At 57.4% G+C, this 23,930-nt stretch overlaps 9 protein-coding genes across 9 annotated transcripts; 3 read left to right on the top strand and 6 right to left on the bottom strand.

The window, feature by feature from the left end:
* Positions 1-209: 209 nt before the first annotated feature.
* Positions 210-589, bottom strand: N657DRAFT_646456 (uncharacterized protein; the record flags this gene model as incomplete). Its single annotated transcript, XM_062793124.1, has 1 exon — positions 210-589. A coding segment is annotated over one exon (185 nt), but the record flags the coding sequence as incomplete, so codon positions are not given.
* Positions 590-2,152: 1,563 nt separating this feature from the next.
* Positions 2,153-5,364, top strand: N657DRAFT_575145 (ras GEF; the record flags this gene model as incomplete). Its single annotated transcript, XM_062789082.1, has 5 exons — positions 2,153-2,590; positions 2,702-3,029; positions 3,087-3,290; positions 3,412-5,186; positions 5,278-5,364. 5 exons carry the CDS (start codon positions 2,153-2,155, stop codon positions 5,362-5,364), a joined length of 2,832 nt encoding a protein of 943 aa, XP_062646495.1.
* A 126-nt stretch (positions 5,365-5,490) lies between these two features.
* Positions 5,491-7,723, bottom strand: N657DRAFT_719733 (C4-dicarboxylate transporter/malic acid transport protein; the record flags this gene model as incomplete). The annotated part of the gene is made up of 8 exons (XM_062797508.1): positions 5,491-5,963; positions 6,106-6,245; positions 6,307-6,542; positions 6,702-7,003; positions 7,083-7,252; positions 7,350-7,519; positions 7,595-7,628; positions 7,715-7,723. 8 exons carry the CDS (start codon positions 7,721-7,723, stop codon positions 5,939-5,941), a joined length of 1,086 nt encoding a protein of 361 aa, XP_062646494.1. The 3' UTR covers positions 5,491-5,938.
* A 1,613-nt stretch (positions 7,724-9,336) lies between these two features.
* Positions 9,337-11,631, bottom strand: N657DRAFT_475754 (phosphoribosyl pyrophosphokinase). The gene is made up of 4 exons (XM_062787545.1): positions 10,753-11,631; positions 10,590-10,619; positions 10,270-10,451; positions 9,337-10,219 (listed from the first exon to the last, which is right to left on the bottom strand). Exons 1-4 carry the CDS (start codon positions 11,483-11,485, stop codon positions 9,836-9,838), a joined length of 1,329 nt encoding a protein of 442 aa, XP_062646493.1. The 5' UTR covers positions 11,486-11,631; the 3' UTR covers positions 9,337-9,835.
* Positions 11,632-12,633: 1,002 nt separating this feature from the next.
* Positions 12,634-13,185, top strand: N657DRAFT_656825 (uncharacterized protein; the record flags this gene model as incomplete). Its single annotated transcript, XM_062794744.1, has 2 exons — positions 12,634-12,765; positions 12,829-13,185. 2 exons carry the CDS (start codon positions 12,634-12,636, stop codon positions 13,183-13,185), a joined length of 489 nt encoding a protein of 162 aa, XP_062646492.1.
* A 36-nt stretch (positions 13,186-13,221) lies between these two features.
* Positions 13,222-13,924, bottom strand: N657DRAFT_574617 (P-loop containing nucleoside triphosphate hydrolase protein; the record flags this gene model as incomplete). Its single annotated transcript, XM_062789041.1, has 3 exons — positions 13,222-13,503; positions 13,564-13,789; positions 13,857-13,924. The coding sequence occupies 3 exons, from the start codon at positions 13,922-13,924 to the stop codon at positions 13,222-13,224; spliced, it is 576 nt and encodes a 191-aa protein (XP_062646491.1).
* A 381-nt stretch (positions 13,925-14,305) lies between these two features.
* N657DRAFT_620734 (pseudouridine synthase) lies at positions 14,306-16,090 on the top strand (the record flags this gene model as incomplete). Its single annotated transcript, XM_062790602.1, has 2 exons — positions 14,306-14,784; positions 14,890-16,090. 2 exons carry the CDS (start codon positions 14,306-14,308, stop codon positions 16,088-16,090), a joined length of 1,680 nt encoding a protein of 559 aa, XP_062646490.1.
* Positions 16,091-16,108: 18 nt separating this feature from the next.
* N657DRAFT_646450 (uncharacterized protein) lies at positions 16,109-17,119 on the bottom strand. Its single transcript, XM_062793123.1, has one exon. The coding sequence runs from the start codon at positions 16,901-16,903 to the stop codon at positions 16,142-16,144; it is 762 nt and encodes a 253-aa protein (XP_062646489.1). The 5' UTR covers positions 16,904-17,119; the 3' UTR covers positions 16,109-16,141.
* A 1,366-nt stretch (positions 17,120-18,485) lies between these two features.
* N657DRAFT_574714 (uncharacterized protein) lies at positions 18,486-23,869 on the bottom strand (the record flags this gene model as incomplete). Its single annotated transcript, XM_062789050.1, has 4 exons — positions 18,486-22,827; positions 22,886-23,197; positions 23,254-23,380; positions 23,440-23,869. The coding sequence occupies 4 exons, from the start codon at positions 23,867-23,869 to the stop codon at positions 18,486-18,488; spliced, it is 5,211 nt and encodes a 1,736-aa protein (XP_062646488.1).
* Between the last annotated feature and the right edge of the window lie 61 nt (positions 23,870-23,930).

Raw genomic sequence — 23,930 nt, 5'->3', positions numbered from 1 at the left:
TTTGAAAGAACAGCCAACAGGAAGCAAGGCACGACGGCAGATGCTTGCTCGGCGCGGGGAAATGCAGAGCTGATCATCTGCCCGATTTCGATAATAGGGAGCACCCAAGGGGAGATGTGTCCATGGACCTGCTTACACGAGTTAGCGCCAGATCTTCCAGGGGTCTGGATGCGGGCCAAGCAGAGTGGTCACTTGACTGAAAAAACATGATGGCAGCAACAAGTCTGGGGGTGCAGGATTGGAGGCCATGCTCGAGAAGTTGCATGTTTTCAGCGCTCATCAACCTCACCCTGCACTCAGTGTGATGCTGCCTTGTCCAGCTGCGGAGGCACACATGGTTTTCGATTGTGTTGCTCTGTGCTAGCGTCGTCGCCCGCCGAATCGAGGAAGCGTTAGAAGAGTTCTCATTTAGCTTGCTCGAACTGGCGATCCCTGTCGGCTTTCGGAAGGATCTCTTTTTTCCCCGCTAGACGTGGCCTCGGTGCATCATCGGAGGCTGGAGCCGATCCAAGCAGGTCGGGCTCATTCCTAGCGACCTTGAACACTCCGCCGCGTGTCCGAGGTGAAGGTAGGGTAGGGAGTAGCATCGAGCCCAGCGACAACAATGGCATCCTAGTATAACTAGAGAAGGTCACTGGCAACGAAGGTGATCTTCCAGAGTGCAACAATATCCCCAAGCGCCACTGCTCCAACTCTGCTTGCCCAGGCCCCAAACTGGAATGTCCCTGGCGACTGGCTCAAACCAACAGGCGTACACATTGCGAATTGTGCCTTCAATCACCGGGCCCAATTACGTCCACGATCCCGCTATTTCCTGTGGAGATCCCCGAGAGTTTCCAACCGAGTTGATGGGTGTGTTAAGTCGCGAAGAACAAAACGGTTGCAGACAAACCAATTCCCATTGGAGGTAGATCCGGAAGACGGGGGATAGCAGGTGAGTCTGCGGAGCTAGGTTTGTTGGCATTCTTCTGGTTCGTGTCCCGACCCCGTTTCCCAGGCTCTGGTTGGAATGGAAGTGAGGCGAGGCTTCTGTCTGATGCTTGTGCCGAAAGAGCAAACGCCTCTGATGCCAACATGCATGGGTACGGAACGGTACCGCGGGAGCACCTACGGCCCCGTACCGTTACGACAGATATCAGGTAGTAGGCCAGGTCATGTCTTGCACGTTGAGTGCGACTGCAAGTCGCGAGACACAATTTAAATAAGTTACCACCTAGGTAGCGTGAGTGCTAGAAGCATCGAAAAGACATGACCAGTGGCTCCTGCGGCGGTGGTGGTTGGGCTTGAAGCGAGACAGTTTTGAAATCATCGATGTTTCGAACTTGGGTTTCAACAACAGGGCCCTACCCTGGTTCCCCACCCCAACTTGTCAGAACCTTAACGCTCTCTACCGCTTTTTCTTGGCTCTCACGCGGGATCAGAATCGCAGCTCAATGTTGGATACCTTAGAGGTTGTCACTAGTATCATGCACAAGAAGCCTGGAGGAAAACCAGCACAAGACTCATATCCCAGACTTGGTGTCCATTTGCGTCCTTTCCTCAGTTGTTCAGGCTCTGGGTTCATTGACTTGGCTCCGGATGCCCTCCTGATTTCCACGAAGACAGGGCCAGGGTGCAAGCGACGACGGGACCCGTGCCGCCGTCATTTTGCGGCCCAGACCTCCATCCAAAAAGCTGCACAACACCACAGGCCAAGCCGGGGTATGCAACGCAAACACGCCGTCTGTCACAGGTGTCCAAGCAGCGGCAAGCCGACGGAAACATGTCTATGGGTGTGGGGACCTTGCTCGGAGCATTACCATGCCAGAGGCCGGCTGCAGCCCGAGCGTCGAGGACCGACGCATCTCGACTCTCCGTCACCCACCGGCGTTTGTTCCAAACTGTTGAAGGGGATATCAGCAAAAGCTGTCAAGGAATTGGGACCTTTGTTTGGCCCGGCTTTCAGGACGGGAATGGTTGGGAAGCCACCTGAAAGTTGATGGGTCCATTTAAAGACCCTGAAAACGAGTCCCTGACCCTGACTGACGGGGGCGTCCCAATCCGAGCGGCCCAATTGAACCCGTCAATTGAGACTCCTCCAGATCCCAGTTCGGTCCCAGATGCGGGATGCTCCTCATGTTCTCTTCTTATTAGGAGATTATCCAACAGCAAAATGCGGGTGCAGACGCACCGACAAGCGTCACATCCGGGGGTAGCGATGCCGCAGCTGCTGTCAAGGCCTACCCCGCCGCTGGCAGCGGTTGCTCGTGCTGGCGCCGCCGGTGCTACAAGTGCTGCCACAACCGAGCCAAGCTTCGCTCCGCCATCCGGACAACCTCCCTCCGCCTCTGCCGCCGAGGGCACCTTTCTGCTCGTCGACGACGTCCCCCCCCCCGCCGGCATTCGAGATTCGTTCGCTTCGATAGTCGACGACCCCTTCTTCCTCCGCTTCCACGACCCCCAACCCGGCCGCGAGACCGAGCCTGCGACGGCCCCAGGTCCCGACCCGCAACGCGTCCCGGCGACGAGTGCTGGTATTGGCAATGAGCAACGTCAGCCGTGGATCCCGCCCCGGAAAGAATCTTTGAGCGATACCAATCCGACTCCCTGGGTAAGCCGTTTGTCACTTCTCTGTTCCGCCTCGTCGAGGGACGGTCAGCCGTGGAGGCGCCACTGCCATCCCGACCAAGCAAAAGACACACCGACTGACCCGCTGGCCCAGTTTGAGCATGCCCAACACGCAATGGAATCCATAAATATCGCCGTCATTGGCGCCGAAGGTGTGGGCAAGTCCACCTTCATCCGCCACCTCTGCCGGACACCCGTACCGTCGGCCCCGAATATCACAAAAATGCACCACGAGCTCGACGGCGCCCCCTATTTCGTCACTCTAGTTGAGCTCGATCTCGAGGGCATCGAGCTGGACCCGAACCAGCCCATCCACTGGCCGAAACAGATCGGAGGACACCGCCTGCCCTGCATGGACGGCGCACTGATCCTGTACGATGCCATGGACGAAGAGACAATGCGGGAGGTGCCCCCAATCATAGGTGAGTGAGTACCTTGTCTGAGATGGACCGGGCCGGCCGCATGCTAACTGGGCACAGCCGCGCTCGCAAATTCCTCCCTGCCGACCGTCCTGGTCGCTACAAAATGTGACACGCCCGACGACCTACGACACCCCGATCTGGCGGGGCTCGCTTCCGTCTTTGCTACCTGTGCCGGCCATTTCAGAACCGCGTCTAACGCGCCGGGGAGCGCTCGAGAATGCCTGCAAGCAATGTTGAGGGCTGCTCTGGCCAATCGGAGAGGTGAGATCTGCGTCTTCGAGGCGTGTGCTGCGGCACCATGACGTTCACGGCCCCGCTGGTCTGCTGCACGAGTTCTATGCAGGTATTGCCATGTAAGACGCGACTAACGAGCAGTGATCAGGCAACGCAGAAAGTTCCAGCACCCGGCGGCGTGCTGCTTCGACAGCGAATCTCGATGCGCCCGTGGAGATGCATAATGGGCGCCCCATCAGTCAGCACAGTAAGCACAGCAGGGCCAGTTCTGACTTTTCGCTTCTGCGCGGCTTCCCGCAACCGCCGCCACCTTCTAGGTCTCCGAGGCTGGATTATCAGAGCGGCGCTTCAGGCAGCAGCCTAAACTATAGCGCGGCCATTCCCGAGGACGGCAAGCAACAGACAGTGTCAAGCATGCTGCGGACTCCGGGCATTCGCTTAGATGGCGGAGCCGAATCGTTCCTCAACGTCGACGAATCCGACGGAGAGTCATTCCAGAACTCGGACGACATTCCCATCCTGCAGCGTAATGACGAGAGCCCTGCTGGCCAACCGGCCAAGGAGATGGGTGTGACTCTCGGCGAGCTCGTCGACAGGCTTCTGGCACCCAAGATGTCCAAGGCAGACCACAACTTTGTCGACGTGTTCCTCTGTCTGTACCGAAAATTTGCCGCCCCTTCTAAGTTGCTAGCATCGATCCGCACACGGCTGGACCAGTTGCGGAATGACCGAGGTGCACAATACCTGATCAAAACAGACGCTCAGATGCGGATCGTCGAGGTCGTGGCGAAATGGCTGTCGCTGTACCCCGGGGACTTTGCGAGGTCGGCGACGAGGAACAGTCTGGAGGAACTGATCAGGCAACTGTCGTTGGAGCCAGTCTTTGTCGCGGCTGCGCAGCAAATGCGACTGCACCTCGACCACAAGGTCACCGAAGACGACGACACGGATTGGGCATGTTCGGATCCCGTGGAGGATGACGAGGGCAAGGACGTGGCGGGACAGAGACGGAGCGGTGTGGCAGAGTCGATGAGCTCCTTGCAGCTGGAGGACGCTAGCGTGCCCAGCCAGCGGCGTCCGTCCCAGAGTTCGGACTTATCCGGCTTGGATTCGCACGGCGGTCGGGTTCTGGCGCGGTTTCAGTTTTATTCGGTCGAGGACTACGAGCGCGAGGCGGCTACCCTTGTACCAACACCCACGGTCCCCCTCAACAAGTTCCGGTACCACATGTTTATGGGGCTCGACGCGGACGACATAGCCGAGGAGATGACGCGCATAGACTGGGTCATGTTCAGCTCGATCCGGATCCGCGACCTGGTGCGCCACGTCAGCCTGTCGGCCGACCAGAAGGAGAAGTGCCGCAACCTGAGAAACGTCAACCGCATGGTCTCGCACTTCAACCACATCGCCCAGTGGGTCGCCAACATGATCCTCATCCGCGACAAGGCCAAGCACCGCGCCCCCTGCCTCGAAAAGTTCATGACCATCGCCCTCAAGCTCCGCCAGCTGAACAATTACAACGGCCTGGCCGCCGTGCTGGCCGGCCTCGACGGCACGGCCATCCACCGCCTCGGCCAGACGCGCTCGCTGCTCACGCCCGAGGTGGAGAAGCGGTACAAGGGCCTGAACCTGCTGATGGGCACGGCCAAGAGCCACTTTGCGTACCGCCTCGCGTGGGAGAACTCGCCGCTGCCGCGCATCCCCTTCATTCCGCTGCACCGGCGCGATCTCGTCTCGGCCGAGGAGGGCAGCCGGACGTTTGTGGGGCCCAACGGGGACCGCATCAACTGGAAGAAATTTGAGGTCCTCGGCGAGGTGCTGCTGCCCATCATGAAGAGCCAGGGCCAGCCGTACCAAAATCTGCATCGGAATGAGTCGTGCAGGGAGCTGATTATGGATTGTCGGATGCCGACGGATGAGGAGGTGTGTATATTTTCTGCTTCATTGCTTTCTGGCCCCTTCCCTTGGGAGCCGTTTCGGAATGCGATGTTTACTGACTTGGGCTGTTGTTTAGGACATTTACCAGCGCAGTGTGCAGGTCGAGCCTGTGGGCATTGCGGCAGAGCCGAATAGGAGGAAGTTTCCCTGGTTGCCCAAGTAGGACGGCCAAGCAGGGATGACGATGGCCGACTTTTACGGCGCTCTGCGGTGTGGGTGCTAACGGCGGTCAAGATGAGGTAATGGTAGACTGGGAAGAGATACAAAGTGTTTAGAACCGCGGCGGGGCGGGAGAGGCGTTTGCTGGTGCGTTACATTTAATCGTACTTGGTCGGTTTTATTGGGACAAGCGATGGGATATAAAGGCAGAGAAAGGGTTTGGAATGGACGGGTATTCCTTTTCTCCCGGTCTGGGGATAAGAACAAGGCAAGCTTTTAGTTCTTTAGACTCTTACGGCAACGGGTGGGATTGCAGGATATTCATGTTTTGCCAGGGGTGAAATGAGAGCATGTCTTGAGTCCATTTCTGTTTCTTGTACTAGGGGATATCCATTCGCTATGTAATCATGACACCAGGACACCAAACGGAACGCCAGAACCATGCATACTAGACTCCCAAGGACCTGAGGAAATCCTCCAGTGCCGACATATATGAAACGAAATCGCTATTTAAACCGGGGGATGGTGTTCTCGAGGCGCTCACCATCTATCCCCAGGTGTTGACTGAGAACTGACTTCTAGTCTGCTTCCTTTGGCCAGAGCCTGTTTGACTGTCAGAACGCTGTCATTCGAGCTGTGTCAAGAAGACGCCTGTTGCCCATCTATCCATCTCTCGTCATGTTCGGGCTCAAAAGGGTGAGAAAAAGGAGGAGGAGTCCGGGGAAGAGGACCGAGAGAAACGTACAGTTCCCGCCTCCACAGACAACGCAGCATCTTGGTAAACACCAAAACCCACACCAGCATCAAGCACGCAGTCAGCACGCAACCAAAGATCTGAAGTCCGGGGCTGTCAAACGCGGCGCCGAGTGCTTCCGTGGCCGTCACCTATCCAGCTATTAGCACCCCTTATTTCACCCTATCCCTCATAGGTGGTCTTTCCACTCACCAGCGCGGTGTTCGGAAACACAAACGAAAACCACGTCATTTGGAACCGCAGCTTCCCCTTGCTCTCGGGCCGCAGGTACTTCCACAGCGAGCCCACCGAGACCAAGAAGAACCAGATGCTCAGTCCCCACAGCCACAGCCCGGTCATGTAGGCCAGAATCCGCAGCACGTGGGCCGTGTGCTCTGAGCCTAGGAACTCACGGGGGAAGATGGCCGTCGTCTGACTCCCTATCTGCACTACACACCCCGTTAGCCTCCCCTTTTGCTCTTGCTTATTGCGGTCATGCATGTAGAAATCATACCCCATCCCTCGGCTTTCTCCGCACCTTAGCAATGGAGGAGTGGGTAGAAACCCAAGAAAGCAAGGGAAAGGGGAAAGGAGAGAAAAGTCCGTACCTAGCCCAGCAGCCGTGAACCCCCCAGGTCCAATCGAGATAAACACGCCCGGCCGCTGATGATCCCTCGGCAGCTTCTGCGTCATCAACCGGTACAGAAACGCCGCGCACACCATGAAGCTGATAAGGAACCCGGTGCCCTGCACCGTGACGGCCGCCAGCGCGACGGGCACGGCGTGGAGGGACGGCAGTCGGCCCGTGCGGACGGCGGCAGCGATCAGGTTGCCTCCGAAAGGGGCGCTCAGGAGGAGGGGGTATGCTGGAAAGACCCAAACGGGGGTCATTGTGTGGATTGGGAAGGCTCTGGCTTGGTTGTTAGAGTGCTGTGTTGGAAGTATTTTGTTTTGGGAGACTGGGCTGGGAAAATCAGGGTGAGGCATACTGGGTTGACCAAAGAGTCAGGTAGAGGCCGGCGCTGATGAGGATGCTGGCGGCAAGGTAGATCCAGAAGAGGGCCTCCATAACGGTGAGGAGCCACGGCCCGGTATGGGGAATGCCGTATTGGGTTATGGTTATCAGTATTGTGGCTGTTCTGTCGGGAAATATGAGAGCCTGGACTGGGATGGGAGAGGGTGGCAGGACTTACGAGACAATCTTGGCAATGTTAGTTGTTCGTACTCAGGGGGTGGCGTGCGTGAGCACAACTTACAATGGCCGAGATGAACAGACTCTCAAACTGGTCTGTGAACGAGGCAACCAGGCTCCCGGGCCGCCAGTAGAACCGCAGCGAAATCAAGACGCAGTTCATGACGAAGAGACAGAGGTTCAAAAAGAGGAAAGCCAACCCAATGCTACTCAGCCATTGCGACTTGTACGGCACTGTCCACACCATCAGCGGCCAACTCTCCCCATTCCAGGTCGAGACTCAGCAGAAGTAAAGGAAAAGTCACATACTTGAGTGCAACACATTCGCAATACCCCCGGTAGCCTAGATATCTCGCCCTTCAGCACCACCCTCCCCATAACACACACCACTCTCCCCTCACCTCTCCGGGGATTGTGGTCAGCACATACCATCGTCATAGTAAACCAAGTCCACTGGAAACACCCAATCCGATCCCTCAGTCCGACCTTCCTCGTCCCCCCACCATCCCTCAAGCCCGCCTCATCAACACTCCCCTGCGCGCCTCCGTGCTCATCATCACCTCCATTCCCCCTCCTCTGCACATGCATAACATGCACATTTCCACCACCACCACCACCACCACCACTCCTTACCCTCCCCGCGGGCACCACGGCCCCCGATCCAGCGCCACCATCCACTACCACCTCGAAACCGCCATCATGAGTTCTCGACCGTCTCAAGCCACCGCCACCACCAGCACCATCACCATCACCAGCAGCAGCAGCAGCAGATACAGCTGGCCCAGACACGGCGGGCAAGGAGGACGGAAACGGGAACGACAAGCCGGCACTGCCATTGTTCATGGGAGTCTCGTATCCGGACCCGCACACGGACTCGGGGGACTCGACGGCGACGATGAGGCGGGAGTCGGAGTGGGATGTTAGGTGCCGGATCGGACCACCGCCGCCATTACCACCAACACCACAGCCGCCGGCGGGGCTGGTGATGATGCTTGTGGGCATTGTTTTCGTTTTTCCCTGTACGGTGTAGTAGTAGTAGTGGTGGTACCGGCCAATATGCCTGTTGAGTTGGGCGGAAGGATATCTTAGGAGGACAAACAGAGGAGGTGACTGGTTTTTAGGACAGGACGGAGATTGGAAGGGGGTTGCTACCTACTTTTGGTGTGTGGAAATGAGGTAAATTGATACGAGGAAGTACAGGTAGGGGAAACGGTAATGTTCTGGTTGGAGCGTTGAGTCTGGAATGGTGGGGAGAACCGTATGCTGAGAAGGGGAACTTACCCTATCTCTCGCAAGGCTAGTTGCCCGTGATCTTGAGCCAGTACCATGACGTGGATTGTGTGTAGTATGCGGTGCGTGGGGGTAAAGTATCTTGACAGGGAAGACATCAGCGGCTTGTGTAAGTGCCGGACAGCCGTTCTCGGGCGCTGATCTTTCAATGTGCTGGCAGTGGGAAACGCTTGTTTTGACTAGTCACTTGACTGGACAAGGGGGCTTATGGACCTCAAGGTGGTACTAAAAGTCGAGTGTGGAGGGAACAATCTGAGATGCGTTCCAGAGTTTGGTTTGGTTCTTGCTCCTGTTCTCTTCCACTGAGTAGGTAGGTCGACAGAACCCTCAGCTCGCCGCTGGTTCGTCAATCTGTTGACGTACATACAGAAAGTATAATCCGAATGCCTGTGATCCTCGCATAGAATCCAGGCAAAAGCCAGGCGATACCCAGAAGGGAAACAACACTGAACAAGGCAGGACGTCATTCCGGGCTTTTTCAACGCATGCCAAGACGGCCGATCTGGCCCAGCTGACCACCCGCATCGGGGCCGGATCTCGGATCGCAGATCTTCATGCCGAGATATGTACAACAGAGCCACACAGCCAATCGCTTGGTTACATTTATAAAAGTCTTGATATCCCTTCTTTGATACCACAAGCTGGTTCTTTCCACATAAAAGCCGCCAGAACACTGCTCTCAACCCCTGAACTCACTTATTTCTTCATCCTCGGTTGGAGAGAAGTATGGAACATGCCGAGCACCCGAGCAAGAGACGACATAGCCTTCGATGAGCAGTCCTCTGCACCACAGCGCGTTGTTCAGAGATCAAATGGTGGAGTCTTTGGGAATGACAGAGCATTAGTCCTGGCGCGTAGCGAGAGAGACAGCAGCAATGATAAAAACACGACTACTGCCCAGCCCCCAGGCCCTCAACTTGTGGATGATGGTATGCGCATGCATTGTCTGCATGGCTTGTCTAGTCCTAGGCAACGGTGTCCACCCCGAGTCTGTCTTCTACCCCAAATTTGATATCTCGACACACACGAAAAAAACAGAAACAGAAGATGACAAAGGCCCCGGAACTCCAGAAGAAAGAACGCTGATGTGGACGAATGCTGTGATGACAGATGTTTGCACTGCTACCACCAATGCGCTGTGGCTTTGTATACTGTCCAAGGGGGATCATGACCGGAGAGAGAGATGGACAGAAGAAGAGAACGCCAAATGCCATGTTATGTTCAATGCACACCTTTTTGATAATCCCAGACTCCGTGCAGTTAATCTTGGTTGAAGAGAACGCTGATAGATTCACCGTGATGGACGCGTCGGATGGCTTCGGCGAATATGGGCGAGATATCCAACACGTCGAGCTTGGAGCCCAGAAGCGCCTTGTGCTCGTCTTGCGGCACCGAGTTGGTCACAACAATCTTGTCGATGGCTGATGCCTTGATGCGGTTGATGGCGTCTCCGCTGAACACGCCGTGGGTGAGCAGTGCGTAGATGGTGGTGGCGCCCTCTTTCTTAAGGAGCTTGGCGGCCCGGGTAATGGTGTTTCCCGTGTCTACAAGATCGTCGATGAGAATGCATACGCGATCGGCCACGTTGCCTACAAGCATCATGCTTGCGTTCTGCCTGTCTGTAATCTTGGTTGGGCGTCGTTCCTGCCATAATGGTTGGTAAGTGACTGAGATGGGAGAAAAGAAACCAGTACCTTGTGGATGAGGGCAAAGTCGACACCCATGCTGTCTGCAATGGCTGTCGCACGTTTTGCACCACCGGCATCAGGACTAATGATCACGGCATCCTTGTAATTTGGAATGTGCGTCTGGATGTATCGCTTGAGGAGGGGCCTGCCGTATAGGTTGTCGACGGGTACATCGAAGAATCCTTGGACTACAATGCCGTCAGCATATCTTAGTGTTCGCCCGCAGGAGTCATGGGAGCATAAAAGTGGTCATGGCGGCTGTTTGACACAGCAGAGCCGCCGCCTTGGCAGCGGTAGACGAGAAGCCACTCAAGCGTTACACATACCTTGAGGGTCGTGCAAATCCATGGTAATCACTGCAAGGTGTGTGTTAGCACCAGGTCTCACTCCGGGACAATGAACAGTGCAAAGCACTTCAAAACCGTGGAATCCACTGCCGGCTCCCAGGCCCGGATACTAAAGCTGCATAGAATTTCAGGAACATCATACCATGATCAGCCCCGGCACAGGTCAGGAGATTGGCCACCAATGTCCCCGCCTGTGCAACCCATTGCTTGTACCCTGGCTTTGCTTGGAATGCTCCGATGTGAGACACGTTCTGGTAGTCGTGCGTCGTGTAACTGCCAATAGTGGTGCTCTGCACAGGGCTGGCGACGCCATTTCCTCCGAAGTAGCTCTCGCCGTTGGTCTGCTTGACAGGCGACATGGAGCCGACGCCGTTGGCGCCATTGACGCCATTGGTCAATACTGTCTTGGCCAGCCGGTTTGTGATGTCGGTGCCGTTGATGAGCCCAGCGGTCCGAGGGACGCCGGGAGCTGGTGTGGCTGGAACGCTATCAAATGTGTAGTCCTTTCTGCCGCTCTCGGAACCGGCCTTGAACAGAGGCGCGCCAGACTTCTTGTACGGCAGGTCGGGTTGCCTCGAGTAGGGGAAGAGGGGCAGGACCGCCGTAACCCTCCGTGCCGAGCCTGTCTTACACGCCGAAATCATGATGCACAGATCCATGAAGTGGTCGTTGAGCTTGCTGCCATTGCCGCCAAAACCAGTCTGGATGATGTAGACATCCTTGCCGCGTACCGAGTCCTGGATCTCACAGCGGCTCTCCCCGGACGAGAACTTGGTTAGGATGCGGTTGCACGCGGGAAGGCCGAGCATGTTGCACACGCTGTCGACCAGGGCGGGATGCGAGTTGCCGCCGAGAACCACGATGTTTCGAACCATAATGGCAGTTCAATTAGCTTGTCCAAGCTGAACCTGAGTTGAATGACGCGATGACGAGGAACGATGGTGCGGAGCAGAATCGGAGAAAGAAGGGTGGCGGCGGCAGGCAACCTGGGGAGCAGATTGGGGTGCAGGAGCGGGACAAGCTCCCCCAAGTGCTCTGCAGGGACAGATGCTCAAGCCAGAGGAGGACCTCAACCACACGGCGCGACCAATGTTGCTACGGATGAGACCACGGTTGTGAGGCACTCTATGCTCTGTCGAGGTTGGACGAGAGGGACGACGGCCGGAGATGTATCGACTATCAAGCCGGAGACCGGTCGCTAACAAGATTGCCGAGGGAAGCTGGGCAACTTTTCAAGGTGTGAAAGAGGGGCCGGGGACGGCTCGGATCGATCGAGTGGTAACGGGCACGGGTGAGGGAATAATGAAAAGTAAGAAGCCAAATGGGAGGAACAGGAACGATGAGACAATCACAGGGGAGTCATCTTGAAAAAGTCGAAAGTCAAAAGATGACCGGCTTGAAAATACGTCGGGGCGGGCAATGTTTAAACATGTGGGTGACTCTGGCCCGGGCGGTGGAAGCGGCTCACCGCAGGGCAGCTTTTGGAATTAGTTAAAACCGAAATTTCTTTACAGGGTCGCCGTGTGTGAATCAGATTTCTCGCCTCCATGGTTTTGACGGTGGTCTGGACAGTCGCCGGTACTGTATGGTACTGTATGTACCTGCCTGGCCGGCAATGACGATGAGAGAATTTTTGGGCGGGGCACGACAGTGGAGTTGCAATTGGCCGAGAGAATCGAATCGGGGACGTGCATCATGTGGGGTGGAGACGTTGGAGGGGCAGCTTCTCAAGCTTCCGGAACCGCGACCCGTGATACAGTGTACTCAGTCTTCTGGTTTCTAGACTTTGTCCACAATATCTCCTTTCACAGCGCCAGTGCAGCCCGTGTCGCGCCCTTGATGAGGGACTCGTTGATGACAGATTGAAGCGCGCCAGGCACGTACATCAGCTGTGCATTTCGCAATCGATCTGCTTTTCAAGTTGCTGGCAAACGTTTGCCGACTCGAGACAATACCCCTGCGACCCAACTCTCAGCGGGGGACCCGTCGCAAGTGTCGCAGATAAGGCACCGGCAAAGACAAGATGAAAATCCTCGAGGCGCAAAATGCGCTTCTCTCCAATTACGAGGTCTACCAGCACATCATCGACCAGAGGAAGCGAAACAAAGAACAAAATCGACGCGTGCCTGGAAATGCGCACCAGATCATGACCGAGGTTGGTCTTCACGCCCTGCCATTGTATTGAAATTCCCCGGCGCTGGCTAACTGGCAAGATCAGGTGGTCACCTACTTGAAGGAAAAACCCAGTCCGTTGGAGAAGCAAGATGAAACCCAAGCCTACAGCCCGACCGCCATCTCTCAGTTGCTCGAGAAGCTGCGCGAGGCCAATCTCTCGAGCGAGCTGACCAAGGGCGAAATTCTTTCGATTCTCAACCTGCGCCCGTTGTCTAGTGCACTGTTGAGCACAGCCATTGAGGACATGGAGGAACGGTTCGGCGACGAGGAGCAGAACAAGATTGTCGACATCATCGGCGAGGTGCTGGGCCGCCCGGAGCCGGCCGATGGGGACGAGATGGATGCCGAGGGAGAAGAAATGGATACCGACGCGGTGCCGTCAGTTGAGAACGGGTATTGAGCGACCCTTCTACCGGTATTTCGACGCGAATCCCGTTTACATAACCACGCACCCTCCCACGCTCTGGCCCCCATCAGGCGTGGTAGTCTTGAGCGCGGTGTTGCAGATGTCGTCAAATACCTGGGCCATCAGCTCGCCCGTCATGGCTGAGCACTCCATGTATCTGTCGACACGCATTTCCTGCGCCACTTGGTATGCCTCTTGCGGATAGATGATGCCGTTGGGGTCACTCTCTGACCGCAAGTCCCGCTTGAGACCCAACACCAGGACCGGAAGGACGTCGCTTGCTGGGAACGCCCTCCGGACTTCTTTGATCCACTGGGAGCGGCATCAGAAACATGGTCGCTTCGAAAGGGGGAATTGATTTCGGGGACCTACCACACGCTGGAGGTTGATCAGGCCCAACCGCTGGCTGATGTCGTAGCAGATGATGACCAGGTCTGGCCGGAGTAGTCGCCAGTTTTCAGGGCTGGAGGTGTCGTAAAACTCGAAGCGGTACTGGCCTATTCGCGAGCGAATCTCAAAAACAAAGGGCTGGTCCAGGTCTCTGAGGAGGGCAATGGGAGTCTTGCCGTGGAGGTTCTGGCGGCCCTGGCTTATTCTTCTGTGGGGAGTTAGCTATTACTAGGCCTTCTGAGGGTTGTATCTTGGACTCCCTGCAGGATACTGACGATAGAAAAGTAGACTTCCCGCATTTCTCATCCCCTACCAGCAGAATTGTAATTGTATGTTCTTCCATATCTGACGATGAACCAACAGGCGTACGAAAGGGCAAACAGAACCGCGAGGCGGGCTCCTTTCACTTACATATGAAGTTCCCGGTGCTTATCGGTATCCCACATGTCTTATCGGCAATGCCAAGCGGGTCCTTTAGCACTGAAATCGACATTTGTTCTGAACAAACCAATCTGAGACGACTTGATGAGGTGACTTGAGTGAAGGGCCAGAACTGACATTTAATGGCCACATGAACGCTACCAGCCGTGTCGCTCAGAGGACACTCGCCCAGGCGCAAGGGCATAGAGCCAAAGCTAGCGTGCTGCTGTTGTGTTCATCACTCGGCCCTTTTTTTTCTCACCAGCACGGTCGCCCCTTCAGTTCATCCTCATTCTCACTCAACATGGCCGACTCCAACTACCAAAACTGGACCAAGGACCAGCTAGTCGAGCGCGTCAGGGAACTAGAACAGCAACTGCAGAGACAACACCCCCCCACAGACGGGTCAAAACCGCAACACAAACAAGCCAAGACCAAACCGTCATCCCCGACCACAACCCCTGCGCCATCACAACCAGGTACAGCAACAACAAGAACAGCGCCAGCCGGGACAGAAAAGAAGGAAAAGAAAAAAAAGAAGTCGTCGTCGAAGCTCGACCCGTCCAAGTACTCGACCCGGCTCGTGGCGCTCAAGCTAGCCTACCTTGGCAAGCGTTACGGCGGCTTCGAGTACCAGGCCGGCGTGGCTGTGCCGACGGTCGAGGAGGCGCTGTGGCGGGCGCTCGTCAAGAGCTGCCTGATCTGGCCCGACGACCCCGACAAGGTCGACTTTGCGCCCTGGGACTACTCCAAGTGCGGCCGCACGGACCGCGGCGTCAGCGCGTTCGGCCAGGTCATTGGGATCCAGGTGCGGAGTAATCGGCCTGTTGGGGAAAGGAGAGAGGATGTTGGTAAAACGGGGGAGGAGGCGGCAGATGTCGAGATGAGGGAGGGTGAGGGCGAGGGCGAGGGGGAGAGGGATGGAGATCGGAAACCAGTGTGGGATCCGGTTGCCGACGAGATCAATTACCCGCGCGTGCTGAACCGGCTGCTGCCGCCGGATATCAGGGTGCTGGCGTGGGCGCCGACGCTGCCCGAGAACTTCTCGGCGCGCTTCTCGTGCTGGGAGAGGCAGTACCGGTATTTCTTCACGCAGCCCGCCTTTACGCCGCTGCCTGCCACGATGGATCCGGACGAGAAAAGAGAGGCCAAGGAAGGGTGGCTGGACATTGACGCCATGCGGGAGGCGGCCAAATTGTTCGAGGGGGTGCACGACTTTCGGAACTATTGCAAGGTTGACGGGGCGAAGCAGATCACTAACTTTCAGCGAAGGGTGTTTGAGGCGGATATTGTCGAGGTTGAGGATACCGGCTCGGCGCTGCCCTACCTGAGCCAGTCCGACTTCAGACCCGAAGGATTGAGAGGTGAGGGCACGTACCCCAAGGTATACTACTTCCACGTCCGCGGCTCGGCGTTTCTGTGGCATCAGATCCGACACATGGTCGCCATCCTGTTCATGATCGGCCAGGGGCTGGAGAAGCCGTCGATCGTCACAGAGCTGCTCGACGTGGACAGGCACCCGCGGAAGCCAAACTACACCATGGCCGACGAGGTACCGCTCGTGCTGTGGGACTGCATTTTCCCCAAGGTTGACGAGGCCATGTCCAAGAAGGCGGCGGTCGAGGTGCACAACCCGGACGTCGAGGGCAATGCCAACATGCAGGACGGCATCGACTGGGTCTGGCTGGGCGAGGACAAGCCATCGCACCTGCACGGGCCCAGCGGGATGGTGGACCAGCTGTGGGAGTGCTGGCGCGAGCGCAAGATGGACGAACTTCTGGCGAACCAGCTGCTGGATTCGGTGGCGCGCAAGGCAGACCTCAGTCGGAGGCTAGCCGAGTCGGGTTCGCCCGAGAAGCCGAGCAGCAGCCAGCGGGTGTTTGAGGGTGGCAACACGGCCAAGGCGTCGGGCACCTATCTCCCTGTGCTCAAAAAACAGCTACTGGCGACGCCGGAAGAGGCCAACGACAAGTGGGCGAAGAGCAAGGGATTTGCCAGCGCCGAGGAGCTGGCCAAAACGAAAAACTGGCGGAGCGTCATCAAGGCAAACAAGAGCGCCGGCGCACTAGACAGCAGCGCAGACAGATAAATAAACCAGCCCCGTTCCAATCCATTCCATCCTGCCATACAAATATACTAGCTACTCATCACCCTTCTCACCCCCCTCCCCCTCAAACAAACACCCCCTAATCCCTCTCCAAACCGCCTCCACAATCTTCCTCCTCGGCAGCAACCCAGGAAACAACACGACGAGTTCCTCTTCCCCCTCCACGACAACAATGAGATAATACCGCACCTCAAACCCACGAAAGGCCTCATTAATCAACACATCGCGTATCTTCTCAGTGGGAATAAACCGCGTCCGAGTGCCCCACCCCCATTTTGAAGGCCCTCCGCCTCTCGCTGGCCCCACACCACCCCAGCCCGATCCCAGGACGGCTGCAGCACAACAAGAAGTAGACGAACACGTCTGAATTCCCAAGCCGCGCAATACCAGAACCGACTCGGTCTTGTGCAGCTGGAAGCAGACGGCCGCATAAATCGCGCCGAGCGAGAGCAGGGCGAGGGCCCAGTCCGGGATGGGCGCAACGAGACGGGTGAGGAAGAGGCCCGGTGGGGAGAAGTGGGCTGTCTGCAGGAGGGTTGTCAGGAATGTGAGGATGTCGCCTGCGAGGAGCAGCGGGAGAAGTTGCTTGGTCGTCGTGGTGGTGGTGGTGGGCAAGAGGAGGAAGCGGGAGTAGAGGGTGAGGATCGCTGCTGCGACGAGGACGAGGCGGAGGAGGTGCAGCGTCAGGAGAATCAGGCGGAGCGGGAGGGTCAGTGGCGGGCAGGTGGTGACTGTGAACTCTGCTGTTGTTGGGGACGGGCGGCGGATGTAGAGGCGGGGGGCGGTGGTGAGCATGGTGGAGGTCTCCCGGTTTTAGTGAAGGATCCGTCGTCAGTCGCGATTTAGGTTTGTTGGAATGTGCTAGTGAGCGTCAGACTGTTAGTCGCAGTTTGGGCGTTGCGTCCCCGCGGTGGGTTGTCCTAATGCATTTTCTCCTCATGAAAAGCCTGCCGTCCTCGACTCCATGCAAGCGCTGCGCCGGCAGAGCTGATGGTTGAAAAGGAACGGAGATCATAGAGTGAAGTGAGATGAGATAAGGTTTCGTTATCGATTCGCCCAACCATGCGAAACAAACCCTAACCCTGTATACTCTCCACGAAGAAGTGAGTGCAAACCCACCGCACTATATGTATTAGGTCTAATTTCTCAAATTTTAACTGTAATGGTTAGTTTGGTTTAGGAGGCACTCGATTTTCTCGCAGTCTCGACTCCATTCCCATAAGAACCCCCCAGCGGCGCCCAGCGCGAATCTCGCGGTGGCCACCCACTCGCATGGGTAACCTGCGATGCTGCGCGTGGCCCTAAGCAATGAAGATGACACTTGAGGGAGGTTTCACTCTGCAGAGACATCTTCACCGTCAGATGGCGCGCTGGATAACGATCGCTGGGAGCTTGGGGCAGAGCGGCGGGATGGAGATGTCGACTCCAACTTTTGTCATTTTTTTTATTTGTCTCGTACTACTCAAGATCCACCAGGTCGGTTCTGTTCAGTCTCAAAATGTGTTTCCTTTATGTTTGCGATTGTGGAATGGTCCCGGAAACACAACTTGCTCGTTGGTCGCTTGAACACCCGTGGAGTTGACCCAGCAGGACCACACCCCCCCGAGAGCCATGGGAAGAGACATAATCCATCAATTAGCTTTGAAACAGAAAAAGTCAGAATAAATGCACATCAATCAAGTCTGTTATATGCCATACATTACAAGTCCCATCGTCTCACAAATCTCGCTCCCCCGAAACGGAACACCATTCCACCACGATGCCGCGAGGCAACAATGTACCTTCTCACCCGTCCATCAGCCAGCGTTTCTTGCCTGTTCTCTCATCCACCATCCGCATGTACAGGCTTAAGTACGAGATCCAATCTGCCTCATCCTTGCACACCTACCCTCCCTAATCCATCCATCCACCACTTCAGCAGCCATGTCGTCAGGTCATGAAGAAATTCAGAGGAAAACGAGGTATCCCAAAGCATCGGAAAAGCAAGACTTGTAAAGCAGTACCAAGAAACCCAAACATTCAAATGCAAACCCGCAAACTGCAACTTGCAGGAAGAGAGGCAGCAAGGGAACTACCAATCAATGCCTTGCTCCCCTTCCCCCTTCCCCCTTCCACCTTCATCACTCCAATTTCTCATCTCAACCGATTAGGCTCCCTCCGCCACCACACCATGTTTTTCGAACCAGTGAGTAGGTATCTCATATATCTCAACTTTCCTCCCCCAACCTCAAAACCCCGCGCTTCCTCTGACAGGTCCCCAAAGTCCAAATGGTTATGAATGCTGAGTGCCTTCAGCATGGCGAATCGAATTCGAACACCCCCCTTTCCCTTCCTACTTTCATAGCGCAGTACACCTCCCATCACCTCCCATCTAGATCTAAATCATCTCACTCCGATGCAACCCCGTGCGGAACTCATTCCTCCCCTCCTGCTGCGCAACCTGAGCCTGCACCTGCTGCAGCACCATCTGGTTCTGCAGCCGGTAGCTCATTGAGCTCATGTGGTGCTGCGGCGGCATCGGCATCGGCGGGGGCACGCTCTCGTACGGCGCCGGCACGTACTGCATCTCGTTGCTGTTGCTGCTGCTATTGTTCTGATGCTGTTGCTGTTGCTGCTGCTGCTGCTGCTGCTGCGACCGGTTGCGGCTGGCCGAGCGCATGCGCTCCGTCGCACGCGAGATGCGCGCCCCGATGCTGTTGTCGACGCTGCTTCGCCCGCGGTTGTGGTTGACGCTGCCGTGGCGCGGCGGTGGGTTGGGCGCCGAGATGATGGGCACGGTGGCCTCGCTAACGGGGATGGCGGCGGGGATGGGAGGCGGCGGGGGAGGGGGCTGTTGCGATTGTTGGTACGGCTGTGATTGCTGTTGCTGCTGCTGCTGGTCATCGTCCATGACAATCTCGATCATGCCCGAGCTGCCGCCGTAGACGACCGGCTTGGGGCCGTTTCCGAGGTGTGGCAGTGGCGCGGGCGGCGGAGGCGGGGGTTGCGCGAGGTGTTGCAGCTCCTTGAGCATCGGGGGTACTGGCGGCGGAGGTGGCGGCGGGATGCCTGTGTCATGGGATGGTCTCCGGCTGGGGAAAGCGTTCGCATCGTGAGACGGCCTTCGGCCCTGGAAGGATATCGAGTTGACAGCAGAGGGTCTCCTGGAGTGGTTGTGTGGCTGCACCAAATCCACGGGAGGAGCCGACATGGATCTCCCAATCTGAGCGGCCAGCCTTGAATTGGCGGGGGGTGGGGGCGTGTAGACGGTCGATGGAAGAAGCATGGGAATATCGTCGATATGCCGCTCCTTTGTTTCACTGTCGACCCGCTTCGGCGACTGCCTACTCGGTGACTGGCGTTGCGACTGTGCCGGCATGGCAGGCGATGCCTGCACAAACGTGGCTGGGATCGGCGGCATGGGCACGTTATGCCCACCGGACCCGGACTCCATAACCAGCCGCATCGCCCGGGGCGTCGCCGGCAGCCCAATCACAGGGCCATTGCGGTTCGCATACATGCTCCTCCCCGCGGACGGGTCCACGCTCGCGCTGCGAGACGGCAGATCTTCCTTCTTGGGCGGCACATAGGTCGTGCTCGGAAGCGCCATGAGCGAGGGCGGCGTCCCGCTGTGCGGCGCAGGCGTGATCTGATCCGGATGCATGATGGGAGGTGCCGAGGGCCTCCTGGCAAGCGATTTCCGCCGCTCCTCCAGCTCCCGCGCGGCTGCCTCCTTCTTCAGCTGTCTCTCATCCTTGATGACCTTCAAGTCCCCAGACACATCTGTAATAAGCTGCATCGGCGCCGGAGTCTGCAGCGGGGCGCCGATCTTACGGCGGCGAGATGAGCCCTCTGACCCGGCGTGCGATGTAGTTCGCCGGATATCCGACTTCTCCCTGGTTGTCTCGCGAGTTGACCAGGCGGTTGATCGAACGGACACCGGAGAAGTAGGGCCGTCTCCGCGACTAGCCCTGCTTGCGCTCCGATTGTTCCTCTTCCGAAACCTCTCCTGGGCTTCGACAGCTTGCCTGTAGTCTTCCTCGTCATCGGACAAGTAGTGATGCTGCTGGAGATTTGCCGACATGGGTTGCGGCGACGACGGTGATCGGTTCGACGGCGGCCCACGCGATGTCGAGCGCCCGCGGAGGTCCAGTGCCGGCGGGACATGGCGTTTGTCGGGACTCCGCGCGCGACGCGAGCCTCGGCCATTTTGACTGCCGGTACGGCTCGACCCTCTCACGCGGGAACTGTCTCGGTTCGCGTAGCCTACCTTTCTCGCCGTGCTCGGCTGGCTTGACGGCTCCAGCTCATGGGACGGATCAATTAGCCGCCCCCTGATACCCGACCGAGAGTGTAGCTGGTCGACGTCCGGATTCGGCGTCGACAAGTTGATCAGATCCTCTGGCGACATCGGCACCGGCGACTTGGGAGACCGTTTCCCGCCTTTGGGGGTGAAACTGCGCGAGGCAGCCCGCCCGCGATCCCGCGACTTCTCGCGGTTGTCCTGGCGTGATTGACTGCGATCGCGCCCGTGGCGGCCGTCACGGCTGCTCCCGCGAGTTTGTTGCCTGCTCTGCGCTGTATCCAAGCTGTGAATGTAGTCATCCAAGCTCTTACCTTGACTATGGTGATGACCGCGCTGACTTCTGGCAACGCTCGATGCCGCCGATGTCACGGAGCTGGCGACCGAGCCAGGGCCTCTTCGCCTAGACGGCCAGTGGTACCGGACCGACGAGTGTGCCGATGGCTCTGGCGACGTGAGATCGTCTGGCAGTGAGTCCTTGAATGTGGGCAGTGACAGATCGAGGCCTTCGGGAATCCGGCTACGAGAGCCGTTCCTCCTGGAATTTCTGCCCTCCATGAAGGCAGCGACCGCCGCCGGGGACGGAGAGGGGGGAGGATGCCCTTTGACGGTTTCCTTCACCAACCTCGGGCTCGCCGTGTTCGGTCTCGTCAGCTCAAGGTTCCTGACGGCGGTGTCCCTAACATCCATCGACTGGAATGCGTTGGCGTAAGGGTCTCCGCCCGGTCTCGTTACCGCCGTGAGGAGTTCCCGGGAGCCGGAATCAGGGGCTTCGCCAATTGAGGGGAGCCGCTGACGGCCGAAGCCCTGCACCGGGCGAGCAGATGCTGGCGTGTTGAATTGACTGCGATTCCCTACTAGGACCGCTGTAGCCGGATCATCGCCGCCGGGCGAGAGCGCCGACCGCAGAATGGGAGTTCCCGCAGCGGCGATTGGCGTCTTGCCGTCGTCCACATTCGCCAACAGCCTGTTCTTGGCTTGCCCGTCGCCAAAAGAAGTGATAAGCTTCAGCGCCGAATTCTTGGCGACACTCCGCTGCGGGCCGTGGTTCATCACCGGAGGCGAAAGCGGGGGGCTGGCCAACTCGGGAACAGTCTGCGTGATGCTCGGGAAATTGAGCTGCGCCGCGGACGGCGAGGTCCACGGTTCCGTCGACTCCCGGCCTGTACACGCAAAGCAACGGATGGCGAGCTGCTGTTGACCATGTTGCACCGCCCACTCACCCCATTTCCTGACAATCTGCTCCTGCCGCTCCCAGGCCGAGGGGAAGAAGAGACAGGTGAGGATCAGCGCCTCCATGTACCTCTTGTGCGAAATGTAAATCTCGACCGCATCATTGTGGTCGCCCATGCCAACCATGATCGTCGCGGCAGCGTGAACATCTCCGCCCTCCAAGAGACGCTGCACATAAGCACGGCCCAGCTTGTTCTGAGATGCCTGCCCGCCAATACCGCTCAGTGCCAAAAGCATCCAATCTGAGGAGGTCATGTTCTCGGATCCCATGGCCATGATGTCGGTGCTGATATCGCCGAGCCACTTCGCCAACAAGATGCGGTTGGTCGAGCCCAAGGGATGGCGAGACATCTCGTCCCGGACCAGATCTTCAATATCCTTGTGCCACCCAAAAATAGTGCTCAACATCTGTCGCCGCAGATCGTCGTTGGTCAGGCGGCTATGGTCAGTGGAATACGGAGCTTTGTATGGCACGTCCGCGAGACGGCTCTTGGTGAACTTGAAGAGATCAACGACTCTCGAGTCTTCCGGGCTGCGAGGCACCTCGTGGCGTAACCTCGATGGCTTGTGAGCCGAGCGATAGTGAGAGCTTCCCATCGAGATCGAGCTTGTGGTCGACAGCGATTCCCTCTCCCCCCGCCTTTCCCGGAGGTGAGCATGGCTAGACCTAAGCGAGGAGCCGGCTGAAATGTACGTGTTTTCGGTCATGCCCCGCGAGACAATGGATTCCGGATACCGGCGAGCTGCTGTTTGCGACGTGGACGACGATATTGACACGCTCGACCGGCTGATCTGCGAACCAGGGGTGCCGGGCCGATACGGTTCGGTGTCTGAGGTGTCCGACTGCGTCTGGAGATATCGGGCCAATGGTGACCTCCTGTCTTCTTCCGGCTCGGACAGTTCGCTTGGCCGGAACGTGATCTGGACCTGGGATTCTGACTCGGGGACATTGGCAGGTTGGTTCTTACTATCTTCTGCCTCTAGCGAAATAGGGGGCGATGGGGGGAGCAGGTTTGCAGGGTGCTGTACGTTAGCAACCATCATGGCTGGTGCGTTGAGGTCGAATTGCTGAACGGTGTTGTTAGCTCCGAGCGTGAAGAGTGTGGCCGCTGGGCCATAGACCGCGAGCCCGCGGATGGTCTCCAGAGTCGGGATCGTGTCATAGGTGACATGTTTTGTCCGCACATCCCACGATATCGTCTCACTGTTATGATGCTTAGTGCTGCTGCAAGCATTCATTTGCGAAACCCACAGAGACTCACGATTCTGAATATTGGATGATCCGGCCGTTCTTGGACCAACCCATCCAATTAGGCCCAGTCAGATAGTTCTCCGTTCTCTTCAAGATGCGCACAATCTTGGCCGGGTCATCAGTGCTGTACGCCTTGGCTACGCTCCAAACTCGAAGGTCACCGTCGTTCGTCTGTACTGCCAACATGTCGGACTTTGACCGATGAGACGATGCATGCCACGACAGCGTCACAATCGGAGACGGTCCTCTCGAAGTGGTGAGATTATGCAGGATTGTAAACCTTGGCTGAAGTGTCGCTATCAGGAGCGAGCCATTCTGGTAGCTAAAATGGGAGTACGTTAACGTGGAGGCCAAGTCGGGGAAGTGAGCTAGGCATACCCAATTGCAAATGTCCTGCAGTCGGCTGCAGGTGAAATGGCCGTGATGGCAATCTGGTCGATCGTCCTCGCGGAGAGGTGCTCTGATGTTGTGGGCTCGAAGAGGATCACATTGCCTTGGATGTTGCCTGCGCTCTCGTCAGCTAAGCTCCACGGCAGCAAAGCCGTGACCGTTGTCACAACTCACCAAAGGCGACATTGCCATTGCGCATCCAGGCAGCGCATGTGAGATTCTCATACGAGGCGAACCGGGCAACCTCGTCTCCCGTCAAGAGATCCCACACAATGGCCGTCTGCCCTGCATCGTAGCTAACCACCAATCTCCCCGCCCCAATGTCGCTGTGGTTGTCGACGGCCAGTAGCTGTACCTCCTCCGAATGCCGTGCGAACCGTCTTTCTATCGCCAGAGTGTCGTAGTTGCAGCAGACGACTGAGGTCCCTTGGGCGTACAGAAACATGGACGCCGTTGCCGCACATGGCTCGAAATAGCGGGTGACGTTGCTTGTGCTGGGCGTCGCCATGGCGTAGCCGTGCATGTGGGCGAGGCGCTGCTTTTCATGGGCGGCAGTGCTCGACCCAGCACGGCTCCGCGAGTTATGAGGACCGGCGGCGGACATGGCGGGCAACGGGGCGCTAGATATGTTCCGACTTGTTCAAGATTCACGGGCTTGTGGAAGC

The sequence above is a fragment of the Parathielavia appendiculata genome (genome assembly GCF_033297405.1).
Source record: "Parathielavia appendiculata strain CBS 731.68 unplaced genomic scaffold N657scaffold_8, whole genome shotgun sequence".
Classification (NCBI taxonomy): Eukaryota; Fungi; Ascomycota; class Sordariomycetes; order Sordariales; family Chaetomiaceae; genus Parathielavia; species Parathielavia appendiculata.
Note: the sequence above shows the minus strand (reverse complement) of the source record. Positions and strands in the feature narration are given on the sequence as shown.

Coding starts and splice junctions, on each gene's coding strand:
- N657DRAFT_475754 (XM_062787545.1), bottom strand. CDS start 11,485: ATGGTTCGAAACATCGTGGTTCTCGGCGGCAACTCGCATCCCGCCCTG. Junction 10,452..10,589: donor GGATTTGCACGACCCTCAAG/GTATGTGTAACG, acceptor ACGGCATTGTAG/TCCAAGGATTCTTCGATGTA. Junction 10,220..10,269: donor ACTTTGCCCTCATCCACAAG/GTACTGGTTTCT, acceptor CCATTATGGCAG/GAACGACGCCCAACCAAGAT.
- N657DRAFT_646450 (XM_062793123.1), bottom strand. CDS start 16,903: ATGCTCACCACCGCCCCCCGCCTCTACATCCGCCGCCCGTCCCCAACA.